This window comes from Myotis myotis, unplaced genomic scaffold, assembly GCF_014108235.1.
Source record: "Myotis myotis isolate mMyoMyo1 unplaced genomic scaffold, mMyoMyo1.p scaffold_m19_p_13, whole genome shotgun sequence".
Lineage (NCBI taxonomy): Eukaryota > Metazoa > Chordata > Mammalia > Chiroptera > Vespertilionidae > Myotis > Myotis myotis.
Genome location: NW_023416317.1, coordinates 38,415,000 through 38,433,741, shown reverse-complemented (window position 1 = coordinate 38,433,741; position 18,742 = coordinate 38,415,000). Strand labels below are relative to the sequence as shown.

The window sequence follows — 18,742 nt, the reverse complement described above, 5'->3', positions numbered from 1 at the left end:
TTTCTTGTGTTCAGACACGTGCTACTACCATCCTGGTGTCCTGCGTCTTTCCCACGGGGTCTGATATGGGGAACCCATTGAGTGAGTGGGAAGGAGAGAGGTTCTATGTGTGGCACTCTCCTGTTAGGAATGGGAGTAGACGTTGCAGGATTTAGTTTAGGATTATTGTGATGTATGTCAATTTGGGTTCCATCAGACTCTGAGACAGGAACTTGAGGGCAGATAGTTTTTAGGGGAGGTGAAGGAAGCAGGTTAGGGGAGTGGGAAAAGGAACCAGGGAAGGGAAGGTGGCCAGTGCAGGGGGCATCACATAGGCAGCTATCAACATGGGCAACTGGAGCTGGGCAACCAAAATCCATACACTGCACAGCTGTTTTAAATATAACAACTTCAAGTAGTCACATAGAATGACATACTGAAGTAATTCAAATATTGTTTCTTCATCTTCACAATCATGGTACTATCATTATTTATTCATAATCTGTTGTTTTCATAAAAAAACATACAGGCCTGGCCCGCATGGCTTCATGGTTGAGTGTCGACCCATGAACCAGAAGGTCAGGGTTCTAATTTATTGAGCATACAGTAGTGCCAAAAAATAGTCTTTAAAACAACAAATGTACTTAAGACACTTCAGTAGAGCATATAATGTCTTTTTTTAGAGCTGAGTACACTGAGGCACAAAGAAATTTAACCACACAGCTAATGATTTACACCATTCCAGAGCCTGAGCTCACAACTCCCTTTAAAAATATTTGTTCCTTAACTTTATTAATATCTAATATTTCAGCTCACTTTCACTGATCATCTACTATGTGCCAGGCACTGAGGAAAAGAAAATGGGCAAATCCAGGCTTTCAAGAAGCTAATGTCTAGTTTATGCCTCTGTATTCAGAATAAAATATGGAAAGACTCGTTTCATCAGGAGATCTGTCATTTCATGTTTCAAGTAAAAAACTCATTTAAGCCAGTCACCTGAGGCCAATGTTCACATCATTATTATTAAGGCCCAAAGAGTATCTTCCAATCCTATTCAGCATCTTCTACGATACTGGTCATACTTCTGTTTGATTGAAAATAAAGATAGAAATTCTCCTATCACAATTCTGCCTTCTTTTACCTTTATACAAATGATAAAAAAGAAACAACAACAATTCAGACTCATACCTCCTACATGTTCCACATCCATGTAAGGGATATTTTGAGTACTAACGCTGTACTAATTTGGTAACCACCAGCCTCGGATGGCTATTTAAATTAAAATTAATTGCAAATTCACTTCCACAGTGCCTCATTTCAAGTGTTCAAGAGCCACAGATGACTGATGGCCACCATATTGGACTGTACAGATACAGAACATTTCCATTACCACTGAATTTCAATCAGACAGTGCACTAGCTATAAGTCACAAATAGTATGTTTGGGGGATTGTGATATGCAGTCTCTTTGCCTAATAAAAATATTGTTTTGCATACCTGTGAGTATTCAGGGTTTAATTATTTCAACCTGGTGACATCTCACTGATTAAGAACCAGAAGGGGTGACTTCAGAGTTGTGTCAAGATGAACTGTCTTGCTGTGTACTTTTCTATGCCTGTTCTTTCGAAAACCAAGTGGAATGTTCGACCCATATTCTTTTTTGCTACTCATGCCTGATATAAAGTCATTGACGTTTAGAACATTTCAGGAAGTTTACACCTCAAAATGTGTCACAACCGAGGACATGCAGCTTGCAGATGAGAGGTGGGCAGGCTTTTACTTTTCAGTTTAAATGCTCTTTGAATTTCCTACTAAGTTTTACTTCCATAGAAAATAATTTTAAAAATTAAAAACAAAACTAGTCTACTCAGCCGGTGTGGGTCAGTGGTTGAGCATTGACCGATGCACCAGGAGGTCACCAGTTGGATTCCTGGTCAAGGCACATGCCCAGGTTGTGGGCTTGGTCCCCAGTGGGAGTTGTGCAGAAAGCAGCCAATTGATGATTCTCTCTCATCATTCATGTTTCTATCTCTCCCTCTCCCTTTTTCTCTGAAATCAATACAAATATATTTTGAAAAATAAAAATAAGAATATTTTACACACAAAAATAAATAAAACATTGCTTTTATAAATATCTAATACAAGCTCATATCTGTTTTACTAAGTAAGTGTATCTAATTTGTCCACTTAGTGATTCAATGTTTACTGTGTGAAGACTTTTTTTCTAGCTCTCTTGGGTAATGGATATAAAAGCAATGTGGCATTTTCCCATGCTCTTAAGGGCATTGTTTTAAGGAGATGAGACCAGACCGATGCACATAAAGTGTGTTAAATGCAGGTCTAAGGAAGCAGGGTGGATCCTCAGCTGTAGTCAGTGATTATGGACAAAAGAGGGTTTCTGGTGCCTAACATTTCTCCTCCCATGCTGTGACCTCAAGGGGTATTGCTATATCGATTCTGCACATTTATCTTCCCCACAGATCCAGCCAGTGCTCAGCCCACTGGGTCCCTGGCCTAGAGCTCTCCTCTGGGGTGTAGTTGGTTTCCAAGTCTATCCCTCTGGTAGTATGTGTGTGTGGCTTGTCTCTCATCTCATCTCACCTTTTTGGCTCTTCATCTCATGCTAAAAGCAAAGTTCTCCTTCCCCCTGTTTTAGACTTCTTGTTTCCCCTGTCCCTTCTTTCACCTCTGCAAATCAGACTTCAGATAAATTACTGGTGAATAAGCACATTACTTTCAACCAGGAAGCTAAGAAAACTAATACAATTTTGTACTCATTGGGGGCAGTACTTGGTTACTTGATATCCTGGATGTCATTCTGGGTGCTTAATGTTTGTTGATATGCTGATAAAGTAAACCACAGTTTTTATCTCTAAGACAGAGTGCAAATATGAAAAGTACATGTTATATAGGAGGTCAGGGTGAGAAAAGGCTAATTTTACATTTACAGGATAAAAAGAAACAGAACATGGAGGCTTTTGATACTGATTACACAGTTCAGGTGTATAGATTCAAGAGAATTTTTCTTTATTGGGACACACAAGAGTTGGACTATAATGCCATTACACCTTATGTCATAAATAAGCACATCAGAAAAACACCTTTGCATTTACTGTTCGTATGGAGATGGATCACTTTCCCGCCCATTTACCTATAAGCTGAATCATTTGAATTCGTCAATGAGAAGGTAACTAAATTATCACAGGCAGTTTCATGGGTTTGTTAAGGGTCTAATCCAGCCGTGGGCAAACCACGGCCCGCGGACCGGATCTGGCCTGTTTGAAATGAATAAAACTAAAAAAAAAAAGACCGTACCCTTTTATGTAATGATGTTTACTTTGAATTTATATTAGTTCACACAAACACTCCATCCATGCTTTTGTTCCGGCCCTCCGGTCCAGTTTAAGAACCCATTGTGGCCCTCGAGTCAAAAAGTTTGCCCACCCCTGGTCTAATCCAACGATTTTCAACTGTGGTGGCACAACAATTTTTATGTATTTTTATTTTTATCATTTTAGAGAGAGATGATGGCAGCAGGAGGGAAAGACAGAAACATGGATGTGAGAGAGATACATCAATCTGCTGCCTCCTGCACACCCCTTACTGGGGATCAAGCCTGCAACCCGGGCATGTGTCCTGACCTGGAGCCCACCAACAACCTTTTGGCCCAACCAATTGAGCCACACCAGCCAGAGTGCAAGAATTTTTAAAACATGCAATACCTGACTATTTAGTCAGGGGCACTGAGCTCTTTAATAAAATAAAATAAAATAAAATAAAATAAAATAATAACAGCCAACACAACAGTAGCTGTATGATGTGAATAAGTAAAAATAATACCTATTGTTTTCTGTCAGATTGGCAAAAAATATATATTTTTTGGTGTGCCACAGAATTTAAGTAATTAGTTTATTTGTACCATAGATGAAAAAGGTTGAAAATCGCTAGTCTAGCCTAACACTACTAAATATCATTTCATGGGCACTCTGGAACATTGAATTGTAAAGTATTGAAATTTATTTTTTACAGGGGCAAATTTTGCAAACTATACCAAGATACATTTTTCTATAAAACGAATCCCTCTGAAACATCTTTTGTAATGTTTAGAAAGCTGTTTGGTAGCTTGAATCAAGACTTGAAGTCATATTCTTTGTCCCTATAATATTCCTTATGAGAATCTGTTCTAAGGAAAACAACCAAATATGGGATAAAAGATTTAGCGAGTAGGATGTTCATTACAACCTAATTATATAGGGGAAAACAGAAGCAATGCAAATGTCCAAGATTGGTGAGCAAATACCTCACAGCCACATAATGTAAGCCTACGTTGTCATTAAAAACCATGTGCATTTCTAGAAGTATGTATAATTCCATGGAAAATTCCATACAAAGTCACATTAACTAAGTTCTCCGAACTTTTTTAAAATACACATATGCAAATAGAACATAAGACTGGAACATGATAGCCACTGTTAATATTGTTGATATGCCTATCCTTGGTGGAATCGTGTATCAAATGCTCTATGACCCAATGAATTATTTAATTTTAAAAGTTATTCGCCGGTTTTCTTGATCAACTGCCTTTCCTCTGTACCTAACTTGAGAGCCATCCAAAAAAAGGGTAGTTTGAAGATGATAGGGAATCAAGGGAAAATGTAGGCCCTTTTCACCTCCCTCCATATATGACTTTTATTTTTGCAGATATAAGATAAGTAAATATCTTGACCCCATGTCATCAAAAACAAACAATAAAAATAGTATTAATTGGAGCCTTACGGCTTGCTGAACTTAAACGGTGGCTGGAATATGGTTTCCCATTTCAAGCATCATGAAGTTTCCAGTGAAGGTCAGAGCCAGTATCAGCCTTTTAAAAGTGATAGGGAGAAAATAGTCCACTTAGCTTCTTGCAGATTCTGTCCTCCAAGGAAGAAATAAACTACAGAAGCAGATTGGGGGCTGACCTGCTGTGCAATCACAGAGGAAGGCACCAGCCTTGCAAGATGTTTACACAATGTTGAACCGAAGTGATCAAAGAGGTGATCAAACTGGCCCTCACAGAGCCACAGCCTTTTGAAGCATCATGTTTCATGGTGCTGTGCTGAGCAGAAAGGAACCTTGCAAGAAGAAAAAAAGAAAAAAGCTGAGGGATTAGGATTCGAAAGATTCAAATCCAAGTTTAGAGAAGACTGCATGAACAAAGGAGAAAATTAAAGGAGCTGTGACACTCGGGTGTAACTGGCTCAGAAATTCTTAGTGGATTCCTAGCTAAGTGCCTGCAACTGTAGGGACATAGAAATCCACTTTGTACTGGTCACAAGTCAAGTACTGCTTGCTTTGTGAGCCAGGCAAACAGCCTTTCTGAGTCACAGATTGTTATCTCTAAAATGGATGGAGTAATAGCACCTAACTCACAGGGCAGCTGTGAGCAGGTGAATAATTTAGCACAAGACATGCAATGCTTTAGAAATAAAATGAGTATGAAGACTCCTAAGAACCACTATTTTTATATTAATACACATTCAAACTCTCAAAAATGTAAGTGCTTTAAAATTAAGAGGACACCTTTCCTAAATTTCAGCTCTACTGAGAGGAAATACAGCAACCCTCACAGCTTATTCAAGCTTTAAAGTCTTATAGAACTATCTAATAGCTATTTAATTATGATTGACAGTCTGCTACAAAATGCAGGAGGTTATATGTCACAAAAGTTTCACTCTACTAACAGTGAATAGTAAGTCCAGAGTCAAAGCTATTAGTTGAATTTTCTTACCCCATCTTGCCACATATTTAACCGTGTGTGTACACATGCAGGCACGCACGTGCATGTGAGCACATATGTGCTGGTGCATGCATGGGTAGATATATTTAACTTCTTTGCTAGCTTCTGTGGAGAAACTAATGCTGGAATGATGCTAAAAATCCAATGATTTTCTGAGCGAATGGGTATTTCTCAAATGTTCACATATATCCCATTTCTTCTCTTTCTCTAGAGGCATGACATAGGTGGGGCTTAACTTGCTAAAGATATTATGGGGAGAATTTTATTTTTTCGATCTTAACCTACGTTTCTGATCCCCTACTATTGTGGCCAACTCCTTTAGATATCCTCTTGTCTCCCTAACTCGCCTGACACTCAATCCTGAGGCAAGCCACCTACATCTGGCCAGATAAACTACTGAATATTGTTGAATAGGTTAAAACACTTTTCTGAAACATTCAGGTTCTGCCCTCCAAACACCAACCCCTATCACAAGTGAATCAAGAGTACCCCAAGAAAGTCAGGATAAGAGTGACTCCTACTGACTCCTTTTATGCATGCATAAGCCAAACCAGCCTCAGGAATACTTCTCAGTTTGACTGTAAAAGCTGCGTGGAAAAGAAATATTTTGATAAAATCACCTGTCTAAAGAAAGAAATTTAAACAACCAACAACTTTCTACACATAAACAAACACATACACACACACACACACACACTATCCTATATAACAAAAGGCTAATATGCAAATTGTCCCCTCAACTGGGAGTTTGACCAGGGGGCAGGGCTGGCCCGACAACCTCCTGCGTCCCCTCCCCCTGGCTGGCCTGGCCCGATCAGCCCAGATCAGGGTGGGCTGGCCAAATCCCATCCATGCACGAATTCGTGCACCAGGCCTCTAGTCTATAATAATAAAGGCGTAATATGTAATTAGAATGAACAGCCGAACAACCTTCCAGACGTCCTTCCAGACAACCTTCTGGACGAAGCCAGTGCTGCGAGGGCCAACCCCCTTTCACAAATTTCATGCATTGAGCCTCTAGTGCAGGGGTCCTCAAACTACGGCCCGTGGGCCACATGCAAATACAAATATTGTATTTGTTCCCGTTTTGTTTTTTTACTTCAACATAAGATATGTGCCATGCGCATAGGAATTTGTTCATAGTTTTTTTTTTAAACTATAGTCCGGCCCTCCAACGGTCTGAGGGACAGTGAACTGGCCCCCTGTTTAAAAAGTTTGAGGACCCCTGCTCTAGTGTATATACATGTATATACATGTTTCTTGCTCCCTAGAAGAACACTACTCTCACTTATGCTCTCTTCATACAAAGGAAAAAGTGTTTGTGTCCGTGCATCACAATGGATATGTGTGAAAGCCAGCCTCAGTGGGGCCCCGCAGCCACACCGTGGCACAGGTCTGTGGTCCATGTTCCCATTCCTCTGGTTTTCCCACTAGATGTTGACATTTGTCTCTTTTCTTACAGGTTGAGATAAGAACATTTTCATAGCTATGCATAGCAATATGGCATTCAAAGTGGGCGATCTAAGTTGTAAAAAATACACATTTTTATATTAAGCTTGGTAAAGTTTTAATCATTTTGAAAAAGAGAAGCATGTGACTCTAAACTTGTTCCATGTATTCCTTGCCTCTTATTTAAGACAATGGTGATCAGCCAATCAGGGTGGGCTTTACTATCCTAATAAGGTTGTGTGTGTTTTTCATAGTCATTAAGATCAGAGTAATATTACTCTTACTCTTTGAACCTAAAACACAGAGCCAGGATACCTATTTGTATTGTGTTTAGAAAGTGAGTATTTAATTAGTGCCATTTCTGTAAATATGCCTTGTTTAAAGCTATAACATTTGTTACATATCACCTTCAACTATACTTTTAGCAAATAAATCACTCTTCCTCATCAGCTATCATTTATGTCTTATTAACATCAAAAAGAAATGAAATGAAGTCACACCCCTTTTATTTCATCTCAGGACTCTGGAGTTAACTACATTGATGGTGCTTATTGGTAATGTGGAGCATTATTTAAAAAACACAACCACCACCAAGAAGTAATTAAATAATGTTGTATACGGTGGTACGAACACATCCTTATAGTCTTCTGCGTCATACTCATAGTTCAACCACACTAGAGAACTGCACTAAAACTAGGTAATTGTATTATTGTATTTGTTTCTTGAAGGAATATACCAGTGAGATGTTTCTCCTTTTCTCTCTTTTTTCCCAAATGTCTTTGGCAGGTACAAAGCACAAAACCATGCTAGAAGCCCGGAATGGAAGCGGGACTATCAAAGCCTTTCCCAGGGCAGGTGTGAAAGGCAAAGGACCAGTTAATAAGGGAAACACAGGCCTGCAAAACAAAACGTTTCACTGTGAAATCTGTGATGTGCACGTCAACTCGGAAACACAACTTAAACAGGTAGGTTGCATGAATGCTAGAAATGAAAACATGTAGGGGACATGTTCATGCAGGATGTCTGTGCTTGCTTTACTCCCCTTTTAAAATATATATAGTTTTATTGATTTCAGAGAGGCAGGGAGAGAGAGATAGAAACATCAATGATAAGAGAGAATCATTGATCAGCTGCTTCCTGCACGCCCCCCACTGCAGATCGAGCCCACAACCCAGGCATGTGCCCTTGACCAGAATCGAACCTGAGACCCTTCAGTCCACAGGACAACACTCTATCCACTGAGCCAAACCGGCTAGGGCGCTCCCTTTCTTTCTGTTTTTTTCTCCCATCCATCCCTTTATCTGTCCATCCATCCATCCGTCCATCCATCTGTCCATCCATCCATCCACTTATCTTCTATTCACTGTTCTTATTTATGTATGCTTATTTTATTTAGTTGCTGAGGGAATACTAAAATGTAGTGGCTTCTTGGACCTTTTAGAAATTATCTGAAGTAAGTTTGCACTATTTTTATATAAGAAGTGTGGCAGGAAAGGTATATTAGATCTTTTTTTCTACCAGTTTGCCCACTAGAAAGTGTTGATATTATTTAAAGTTCACATTACAATGTTCCCTTTTTACTTGCTTTGATATTTTCAGGATAACTTTATCCTGTGCTATTCTTTGACTTTATGTGCTTTACTACATGGTGGTGTACTGTATTTCTAAATCCTGCAGCCACCTACTAAAGAGATGACTGATCCTGTTGTATTTACTTTCACTCTGAGTAGCCTTACAAAGAGATCAGTTATGTTTCCAATTGAAGAGCCAGCCCTTATATTGTGCTGTGTTTTACATGCATATGTACAATATTCTGCTGATTTATGCACCTTAGTTTATTTATCTTTAGAATTTAAGGGGATGACACTTGGCTGTACAAATATGAGAATAAATATTAGCATGGAGATAAATTCATGCCTGCCTGGGCATCTTTTGTTTATCTGCACATAAAATTCTTTCAGACATTCCTTTTCTTTGTAAACTTCTTTTAAAAAAGAAGATCTATGCAATGATAAGGGAAAAGGCAGGGATAAAGGAGATCTTTCTACGTGTTAAACTATATAGTAGAATGGATAGCATAAAATATATATATCCTCCGGGCTTCAGAATCCAAAGACAACAGTGCATGCTTTTTTTTTTTTTTTGTAGTTGTCTTTTGGAAACTTGCATGAAATAATTAACATTCTTACCCAGGTTAAACAATATTTGTAAAGTGTTTTTTTTTTCCTCTATGAATTTTTAAGCTGTCATTTTTAATTGCTTTTAATAGCACATTAGCAGTAGAAGGCACAAAGACAGAGCTGCTGGGAAGCCCCCGAAACCCAAATACAGTCCTTACAACAAACTACAGAAGGCAGCACATCCACTGGGGGTGAGTGTCATCTCTGCTTCCCACAGTTTCCCGAACTGGGAATTTTTTTTGTCACTTACTAAAGGAAATAAATGGGAGGTTCCTCAGTAATGACAGTTGATTTGAGAGTCTAACCCCTACGTCACCAACAGAATTATTGGTTTCATGTGTTGTTGGGGTGTTTTGCCCCCTTCAGTCACAGAATCTTATCTTCTTGAGTTGGGCTCAGAATGATAACAGAGCATGGGGAAGGGAGAAAACTCTTTGAGTCAGATAAGTAATCACCAAAAATCGGCTCTTGATGTTAGTGGATACTTTTAGGAAAAAGCGTCAGTGAAAATCAAACTTTTGTGTAGCATCTTCAAGAGCCAAAGCACTGGTATTATTGATACCCTCAAAATACTTTGGATTTTGATGATACAGTCTCAAAGGCATGGCTCATTATTATATGTTATTATTCACCCAAGGTCACCATATAATGCCTGGGAAATACTACTGGGAAATGCTCACTTCCCATTACTCTAAAAGTGCCTTTTAGATAAGTAAACATACTAATATGGCTGTCCTGACCTGGAATTTTGGTAAGATTTTAGGGGAAATCTGTGAACCTCCTGACATCTTAGGCTAATATTTATGAGCATGTACCCTTTTTTCTGGTTAATTGGCCATAGTTTTCATCAGAGAGACCCAGGGCACAATGAAAAGTGAAGAACAATTGATACATAATATGTACTGAATTGTGCATTTTGAAGTCTGTTTTCTTTAAAAATAGACGTTATTATTACAGTTGGTCCTTGAACAATAGGGGTTTGAACTGTGCAGGTCCACTTATATGCAAATTTCAACCAATACAGTTGGCTCTCCATATCCAAGGGTTTTGCATTTATGGATTCAACCAAACTCAGTTCAAAAATAGTAATTTTGAATCACAGTTGGGAATCTTTCAGATGTACAGGGCAGGGCCCACTGTGGGTAACTTTTGGGTGAGTCAAAGGTTCCACAGAGATTTTCAACAGTGCTGTGGGAAGTTGGCAACCCTAACCCACGCACCCTCTTTGTTCAAGGGTCAACTATAATTGGTGCTATTGTGTGCTGCTGACACATCAAAATATAGTTAAAAGAAAATTTCATCTATTATGAGGCCTAAGCATGAGTTGACCCAATTAATTTGGTAGCATCGCCCATTTTTATGCAAATGAAGTCACTTTACTCTTTTGTACAAAAGCAATTTAATCTGCCTTTCAATATAAAATTCTGCTCAGAGCTGATGTTTCAGCGTCACTAGTCATAACCTTGGGAGCTCTCTCTGACCAGCATAGATGCAGCCTTCAACAACGAAGTGAATAGTTCTTAAATAGCCAAGTGAAATTGTGATCATGTTAGCATCCAAAGCATACTTAGCTATCATTATGTTACTCTTCCCATAAATGGGAACATTTTCTTCATGAGAACAGCCATCTTACTGGTGCCACTACTAGAAAATGAACTAGATTGAGAGATGTTACTATTGCACAAAGAAAAAAAAAATCATGTCAAACTTTTGAGGAGATAAGTTTTTCTTAACTTCTTTATGGATGGTGGAGTTTTGTAATTAGTACCTCACACCTCTGTGCTGCTCAGTTACACACTTGAATAACTGACAGCATTAATGAATGTCTCTAAAAATGTTTGTTCCATGATACTAAGTGTGTGCATAAAGGGTAGAATGAAAATTCCCTATTTTTCCTCAAGATGAATATTTTCCTCAGGAGGTCTATGTATCAAAAAAATAAAATAAAATATGGTTGCTGAGTACTTTTCTAAAGGACTTTTCAAAACCCTGGATGGGCCATTTTCAGGGATCTCCCAGCTCTTCTAAAGGAAAGACTTCCTACACTTTCCATTACCTTTATTGTCAGTTCACAATTGGGAATTTGTCTTTGTCATCGTTTATTGCTATACTTGAAAAGCTGCCCACCATTTTGGATTCTAAGTGTAGCCTGCAAAAAGTCTGTTCTTGTACTCTTCTTTTTTCTCTCTCTCTCCCTTGCAGGTAAAATTAGTATTTTCAAAAGAACCGTCAAAGCCATTGGCTCCACGAATTCTACCCAACCCGCTGGCAGCTGCTGCAGCCGCTGCTGCTGTGGCGGTGAATTCCCCCTTCAGTCTCCGAACTGCCCCAGCAGCAACACTGTTCCAGACTTCTGCACTCCCACCTGCGCTCCTGCGGCCCGCCCCAGGGCCCATTCGGACCGCCCACACTCCTGTACTGTTTGCTCCTTACTGAATTCCACAAGGGAGTCATTGTACTGCAATAATTTTTCAAAAAACAGAACACAAAACAAACAAAAGAGAACTATGCAGTGTTTATTTATCGTTTAAAGTCTATCTGAAGAGCCAGGACTTTTGATAGTGAATTGAAAAGATTATTAAAAAAAAAAGAGGGAGGTTTTGGGGGTGGGAAGGGAGGGGTGGTATTTTCTCCAAATTCAAGCATTCCTCTTGAACACCGGTTATTTTAGAACTGATCTCCAGCATTGACTTGTGGTGGTATCTAGAACTTACGAAGCCCATGTGACTGTGCTTTTGGGCACCTGTTTCCCTCTGCATTGTCTTTCCTGCTTTATGAAACAACTATATATTGTTTAAGGGCATTAACTGGTTCCAATGTATATATAACAATTTACTCTATAGATTAAAATAATACAAAAAAGAAAACAAAAGAAAAAAACAAAAGCAACACTGTGAATAGTAGTACCCGTGCTGGTCCTCTTGCTATGACAGCAGTTAGTGGGCATTTATCCCAACAAACTAGATACAGTAGATGTCTTGTAAAACAATAGTGCTGTGTCTCAATCTATGCCACTAGGTTTTAAAGAATTGCAAACGATAGAACGAATAACTATTTCATGCCAGTAAGCAGTGAAAAAATAAACAAACACCCGATGGTGTTTGTGGAGGTCTCCCTAGTCCGCATTCTTCCCCTTCTCTCCAGCTCAGATATGACTTTAAGTTCAGAACAATAGAACAGAGCCAAGCAGAGAGGTGGGAAGAGATATCAGTAAAGATTATTTCTTACAAAGTACCATTTTCCCACCCTGAAGCAGTATCGCTGGAAATAGAGAAGTGTTGATAATGAAGCTATATCTGAAAACAGGTAAAACCATGCATCATGGGAGTTTAAAAAGAAATCAGTACAACTCTTCTGCTTCATGGATAAGGGACAATCATAACGTAGGATGATAATGCAAAGTAACAATTTTCCAATGAAAAACAAACAAACAGAATATTGTACCTCTGCAATATCCCTTTATATCATACCAGTAGGGTTGTCTCTTAGGCAAAGATTTCTGCTTCGAATGTGATGGTAGACATTAGCTATTGTTGTGGGGTTTATGTTTTTGTTTCCTAGCTTTCCTACTGACATGATATAAACAATTAATATATATTTAAATGTTAGTAAAACAAGAAAAGTGAATCGGAGTTTATTGCAGATCAAGGATATAATGTTAAACAAAATACTGGTAAGATGCACTTGACCATCATTTCTCTAGTGGACTTGTAAAATGCCGACAGCCTTTCATATTCACCGTAAGGCTGAAAGGAGTTGATGTTTTACCTTTAAAACAAGATTTATCAGGGGTATATATAAATATATGTATATTGTATATATGTTAGAAAGATTAAGAGAATAACTTATAAAAAGAAAATCTATATAAAGTAAATATATAACCATCCCATGTTACATGTTATCATTAAGTTGGTAACAAATGGCTGTGCCTTTAATTTGTGATAAAGGCTATTTGCTTTTTCCCATAGAAAGCTAACATATACCTATCACTCTGATGGGGTTTGATGCAGCCAGTCTGTTGCATTAATAAGAACAATGGCAGTCAATCTTAGATCAATGATTTTAAAAAAATGTACAAATCAACCCTACATGATTTAAGTTTAAAGAAAAAAATATTTTTGAAAAGGTTTTGTAAAGACTATTTAAAAACATAGGGAAGGGCTAGGTATGGCCTTCCTGAAACTGCTCTTATCTAAACTGTAGTAGCCTTTTGAGAGGTATAAAGATTCAAGATGAAACCATTTGAGAGAGAGGTATTTAGCATTCGTCATTTTATAATTAAGAAACACCCATAGCGTGCTTGGTGCTCAACATTAAACATGGTCTTTGGAGTTCCTGTCTACCATCTAGCTATAGACATTTGTCATATAAACATATCATTAAAGCAGTTGGCTTTTTATATCTTTTGTTAAACAAAGCAAAAAGGAAAGGAAAAAGTAAAGAAGGTAGAAGGGTGGGCAGGAAGGAAACTATTTCATCAGTCTTTGCTCAAAAATAAAAAATTTAAACTTTACACTATACATTCTGGTTAAACATGGTGGTTAGCACTTAAATTGGTATTTGAGAATATCTGGTGGGTTTTTTTTTTTGCATTTACCAATATCTCTCCTCTTCAGTCTTAGCAGGTATTTGTTTGTTTTACCCACAAACTCTGACGTACATCAGGTGGAGAGTTCCTCGTGATTTTGTTGTTTGGGATTCTGTCTGTATCTCGTGCGACCATCTTCTCACCATTTGAACTTTAGTTTCCTTTTTCTGCTTTGTCAAGTATTTTGGTTTTTCACTATAAGTCAGCTTGAATTCTTATCCAACCACCTACACCTGAGAAAGCCTCTCTTTCTGTTGGAGGACTTGGTGTGCATTGATGCAGTCCGGCTACAACGTGCGTTAGCTGTTCCTCCCCGTTTCATCATAGCGAAGGAGCCAGTCCTCGAGAAGTCAGGGCCTGTTGCAAGAGTCCTGGATCACAAGTTGTTACTAACTGTAATGATTTGCTGGGAACAAACAAATCAGCCATATTTTCTCCATCAGCCATATGAGAAAACTCAGAAATACGTAAATCCCTTCTGCCTCACTTCGCTATGGAACCATTTTTTGTTTAAATGGTCTCTTACATTGGCGTTGTAATCATCAGTTGTCTTTTACTCACTACCTAATAAAGGATGAAGCCTAACCTTAGAGCTCAAAGTGGATTCTCTGTGAATTGTTTCCCCCCACACTCCACGTATTTATCAACATCTATTGCAGTTCAGTCTGCTATAAAGCTACCCCCTTCCCCTGAGGGAACTTTCTCCATGAATAAAGATCAATAATCCAGATTGATCAGCAGCGGTGCTCGGAAAAATCCCCAAGGGTGGTCAACTTTATGGTTATATATATGTATCCCTCCCCATGCATCACACCCGTGGCAAGGAAGGGAGAGAGAACGCATCTCTGATTCCATTTGAAACAAATATAAATGCATTGCAAGAGTCAAACTGCCTCTGGAAGAAGCGTGGTTGCCCCTTATCCAGATCATCCAGACAAATGGGAAACAGCTGCTGGGGAGGTTCGTGCTTTCTCTTTTAGGAAAACAGGTGATTACAAATGACAAATTGCTCCTCTCACTTGGTCTAAATTTTGAAGAGTGGTTGTTCTATTCACATAAGCAAACACAGTTGGCTTTTGGCAATTTATATCATCACTGCCTCCTCGGAAAGGATTGCGATCTTCAGGCACTCTTGGGCTCTCCCTCTGTTGTAATAACTCACTGCTGTTATCATCAGATATGTGTGTGTGTGTGTGTGTGTGTGTGTGTGTGTGTGTGTGTGTGTGTATATATTGGTTTTTGAAGGGGGCTACATGTTTGCTGCCAAGGGACTATTTAGCCAAGAGAGTGTTTATACTCAAAAATTAAAAGAGCAGTAAATCACAAAATAAAGGATTAAATATTAAAAGACAATACAGTTTTAAAAATGGGATTATTCAAAGTTTTTTTTTTGTAGACATTCCCATATAAGTTTTTAAGGAACAGAACCAATACATAGCAGAGATGGGCATTAAACTTCACTTAACAATTACATTTTAAACTCAGATCTTCGTTTACATACCCATGTAGTGTTTCAACCTTCCTGAAGAAATCAGATCACAAAACTGAAAGATGACTCTGGTAGTTTCCTTCAAATCTGAATTGGTGCATAGAACTACGTTTCTGTTCATAAGCGTGGACAGCATTGTATTAATAACTGCTTGTATACAGTAAAGCATTATAAAGTGGTGGGGAAAACAGTGAGTCTGAAAGAAGTCAACTCCGTCTCTGACCTACAGGGGAACAAGTATGTAGTCAACTAATGCTTTGTCCTTAATTTCTTCATCAGCAATATGGGCCAGGTGAATAAAGGCTGAGCTGGCTTACTGTTTCTGCATTTAAAGGACCACGTCCCTTGTCCTCTCAGGAATAAGACTGCTTTCTTGTAGCGAACCATACAGCTCTTCACATACTTGCATGTTTCCAGAAAAGTTTTCTGTATTTCTTTCCATCCTGAGTGTAAACCACACCATAGGCCATTGGTCTGATCCATCAGAATGTAGACTTCATCAACAATTATCAGAGGAGGGGCTAACTCACATTGGACTTACAACAAAGCCATGAAGGCTGCACTGCATCTCTTTTCTCCGTCTAGAGCAGAATGAATTCTGAACAAAACAAACCCCAATGAAGGCAATAGAAAGTTGGCTACAGGGGTATGGAAGGGTGCAACAGATGTAAATACCTCCTCCTTATTCCTTTCCTTACGCTTTCCCCCTAAGGTACAAAAGGACCCCAGCACTAATTCTGCCCTGGCTTTGCAGGTGCTTTAGCTAATGGCCACATTGTTAAGACCACATGCTCCAGGGCCAAAGGCTGTTGCCCTCTCATTGTCACAGCAAGAATTCCATATGCCTCCTTTTGTATGCACTTAGCTTTATTGAGCTTCACAGGTGTTGGGTGTTTTTTGTTTTAAAAATTGAAGGCAAGACCTTCCCCCAGCAACAAGATAAAGGCTTGCATTATCACGAGACTTGCTTTATTGCGGTGGTCTGGTACCGAACTCGAGGTGTTCCTACAAGCTCTTCTTTGACATGGTCTGGAGCCGAACCTGCCAGTCTCTGAGGTATGCCTATATTTGAACTCAGCACTGACAGTGAATGTTGTACATATTGATTGCTGTTGGTTTTCATTAAAAGGGCAGGCTTATTTTTGGAGCGTCTCTGCTGATCTTCCTAAGGTATGCTGCAGTAACTACAGAGGCTACTCTCAGGCAGTGAAATGGATCATTTATATGCCAAATCTCCATTGTCTACTTACTGCTGCTGAGAATGATATGAGGGCTTCCAGTGAAAGACAGATATGTTGATGTATCATCCTCAGGAGGCCTATAAGGTTTTTATTTCCAGAAATGGATTTATAACTTACCAGAATTATGAATGGTGATGGAAGGCAGGTCTGCACTGGAAAACCACCTATGTGTAACTCGATTAGGAGTCCGTGCAGGTTACGAAGGGTCACAGAGTTTAAGGAATCCGCTGGTTGGTTCAGCACGCTCAGGGGTGAAAGGGGCAAGCATTACCTTCAGTCTGAGTGTCGTCTTTTCCCTGTTCTCCGGGATGGAAAGCCATCCTCCTCGCATATTGAGTGGACTCTAAAAACTGCCAAAATGCCCTTGAAGTCCAATCTGTCCCTGCATGCGATAAATTAATACGTATGAGCAAGTGGAGTTTTGTAGAGTTTGGTGACGTTTACTAAAACCGTAGAAAATGGGATCATGTTCTTTTCATGACTGACAAGTTAGCTCTAAAAGCAATTTCCAGAAGAGAGCTAAAATGATTTGTGAGCAAAAAAGGTATAACTAAATACAAGTGCTTATACAGTGACCAGTTCTAAGGAATCTTGATTGCTTGAGGCCAGTGGTTCTCAACCTTGGCTGCACATTAGAATCACCTGGGAATCTTTTTAAAAATCCTGATTTCTGGGCCTCATCCTCCGGAAATTCTGTTTCTTTACTAATGTTGTGGCCTCACCCCATAACAAAGAAACAGAAGTTCCGGAGGATGAGGCCCAGAAATCAGGATTTTAAAGATTCCCAGGTGATTCTAATGTGCAGCCAAGGTTGAGAACCACTGCTTTAGGCATCGGCAAGTTTGATAAATAAGTTATAATATCAAGATGCTATGCTCTCTACTAACGTTATTATGCTAGCAATTTGAGTTGGGTAATGCTTTGTACTTTTCCCACAAACTACTGACTTGCAGTAAAGAGTTTGAACTCTTAGCAAATCTTCAAACTCAGGTAATATGCAGGACACGGTAAAACAGGACTAAAGAAAATTAGCAAAGAGAAAATCCTTTGTTGGGGACCCAGATTGCATCTCTTCCAGGAAACAAGGTTTTTTTGTGTGTGTCTGTTTAAGTCACTCCCCTATTTGTACAACTCTCTTGAAAGATAAATCCATTGAGAAGCAATGCTGTTACGGATTTTTTAATCCATGGTGAGAGTGTATGAAATTTTATTAGCCAAAAATAACAACATGGGTTTATTGGTTGGGTACTTGTCAATTAAATTGAAAATACATTATTGTATAATTTCAGCCTAGCACCCTAGGGACGGGGAGATTAATATTGGGTAAAAACCCTCCACTAATAAGTAGTTGGTGTCTGTTGTGCCTGTGAACTAATATTATTAAGGATAGAAAATAAATCAAGTTCTTGAGATTATGGAAAATTTAACTTTCATGAAAAAATCCAGAAAACTTCAGGGAATGATATCTGTTTCTTAAAGGAATTATTGGAAAATGTGTGGTAGTGATAAATATTGGGGAAAAGCCTTGTGGCCAAGGGGTTTGGCTGGGCAAAAGATTGATCGTCACAGAACAAGGGGCGTGATTTCTGGCTTTAACACAAATTAACTGTGAGGAACCTGGGCCAAATCACTAGTTATTTTAATGATTCTCTTCTAAAAACAAAACAAAATAAACCAACAAAAACAACAACAAAAAGAAGGGAGAGGGTAGTTAATAATAAGGTTATTTTACAAATACATGCTATTTAAAATGCTGAATGTAATAAAAACAAGACATTTGTGTCTCAAAGTTGGTTTCAAAATCTTAAGCCTAAATATTTCTATAAAGAGTTTCAATAAATTGTTTTAAAAATTGCATTTTATATTTACAGTGTTCATATTCCCACATATTTGAAATTAGACTGATCTGATACCAATGCAATGTTATATGTAGCATTATTAGACACTCAATTTGTTCTGGGGGAAAAACCCTTGATTTTTTAAAAAGAAACATTTCCTTATACACTTGGAACTAAATACTAAGAACATTTTTCTTGGG

General features: G+C 38.6%; 1 protein-coding gene across 4 annotated transcripts in view; it reads left to right on the top strand.

Moving 5' to 3' along the window:
• ZNF385D (zinc finger protein 385D) overlaps nucleotides 1-14,614 on the top strand; it is a 283,059-nt gene extending 268,445 nt beyond the window's left edge. The window contains exons 5-7 of one of the 4 annotated variants that reach the window (XM_036332742.1): nucleotides 7,993-8,171; nucleotides 9,476-9,577; nucleotides 11,589-14,614. In XM_036332742.1, coding sequence (XP_036188635.1) covers nucleotides 7,993-8,171; nucleotides 9,476-9,577; nucleotides 11,589-11,822 — 515 coding nt within the window. In that variant the 3' untranslated portion in view covers nucleotides 11,823-14,614. The remainder of the gene's footprint in view (nucleotides 1-7,992; nucleotides 8,172-9,475; nucleotides 9,578-11,588) is intronic. The other 3 variants (XM_036332739.1, XM_036332740.1, XM_036332741.1) reach the window with 3 other exon arrangements.
• The last annotated feature ends 4,128 nt before the right edge of the window (nucleotides 14,615-18,742 follow it).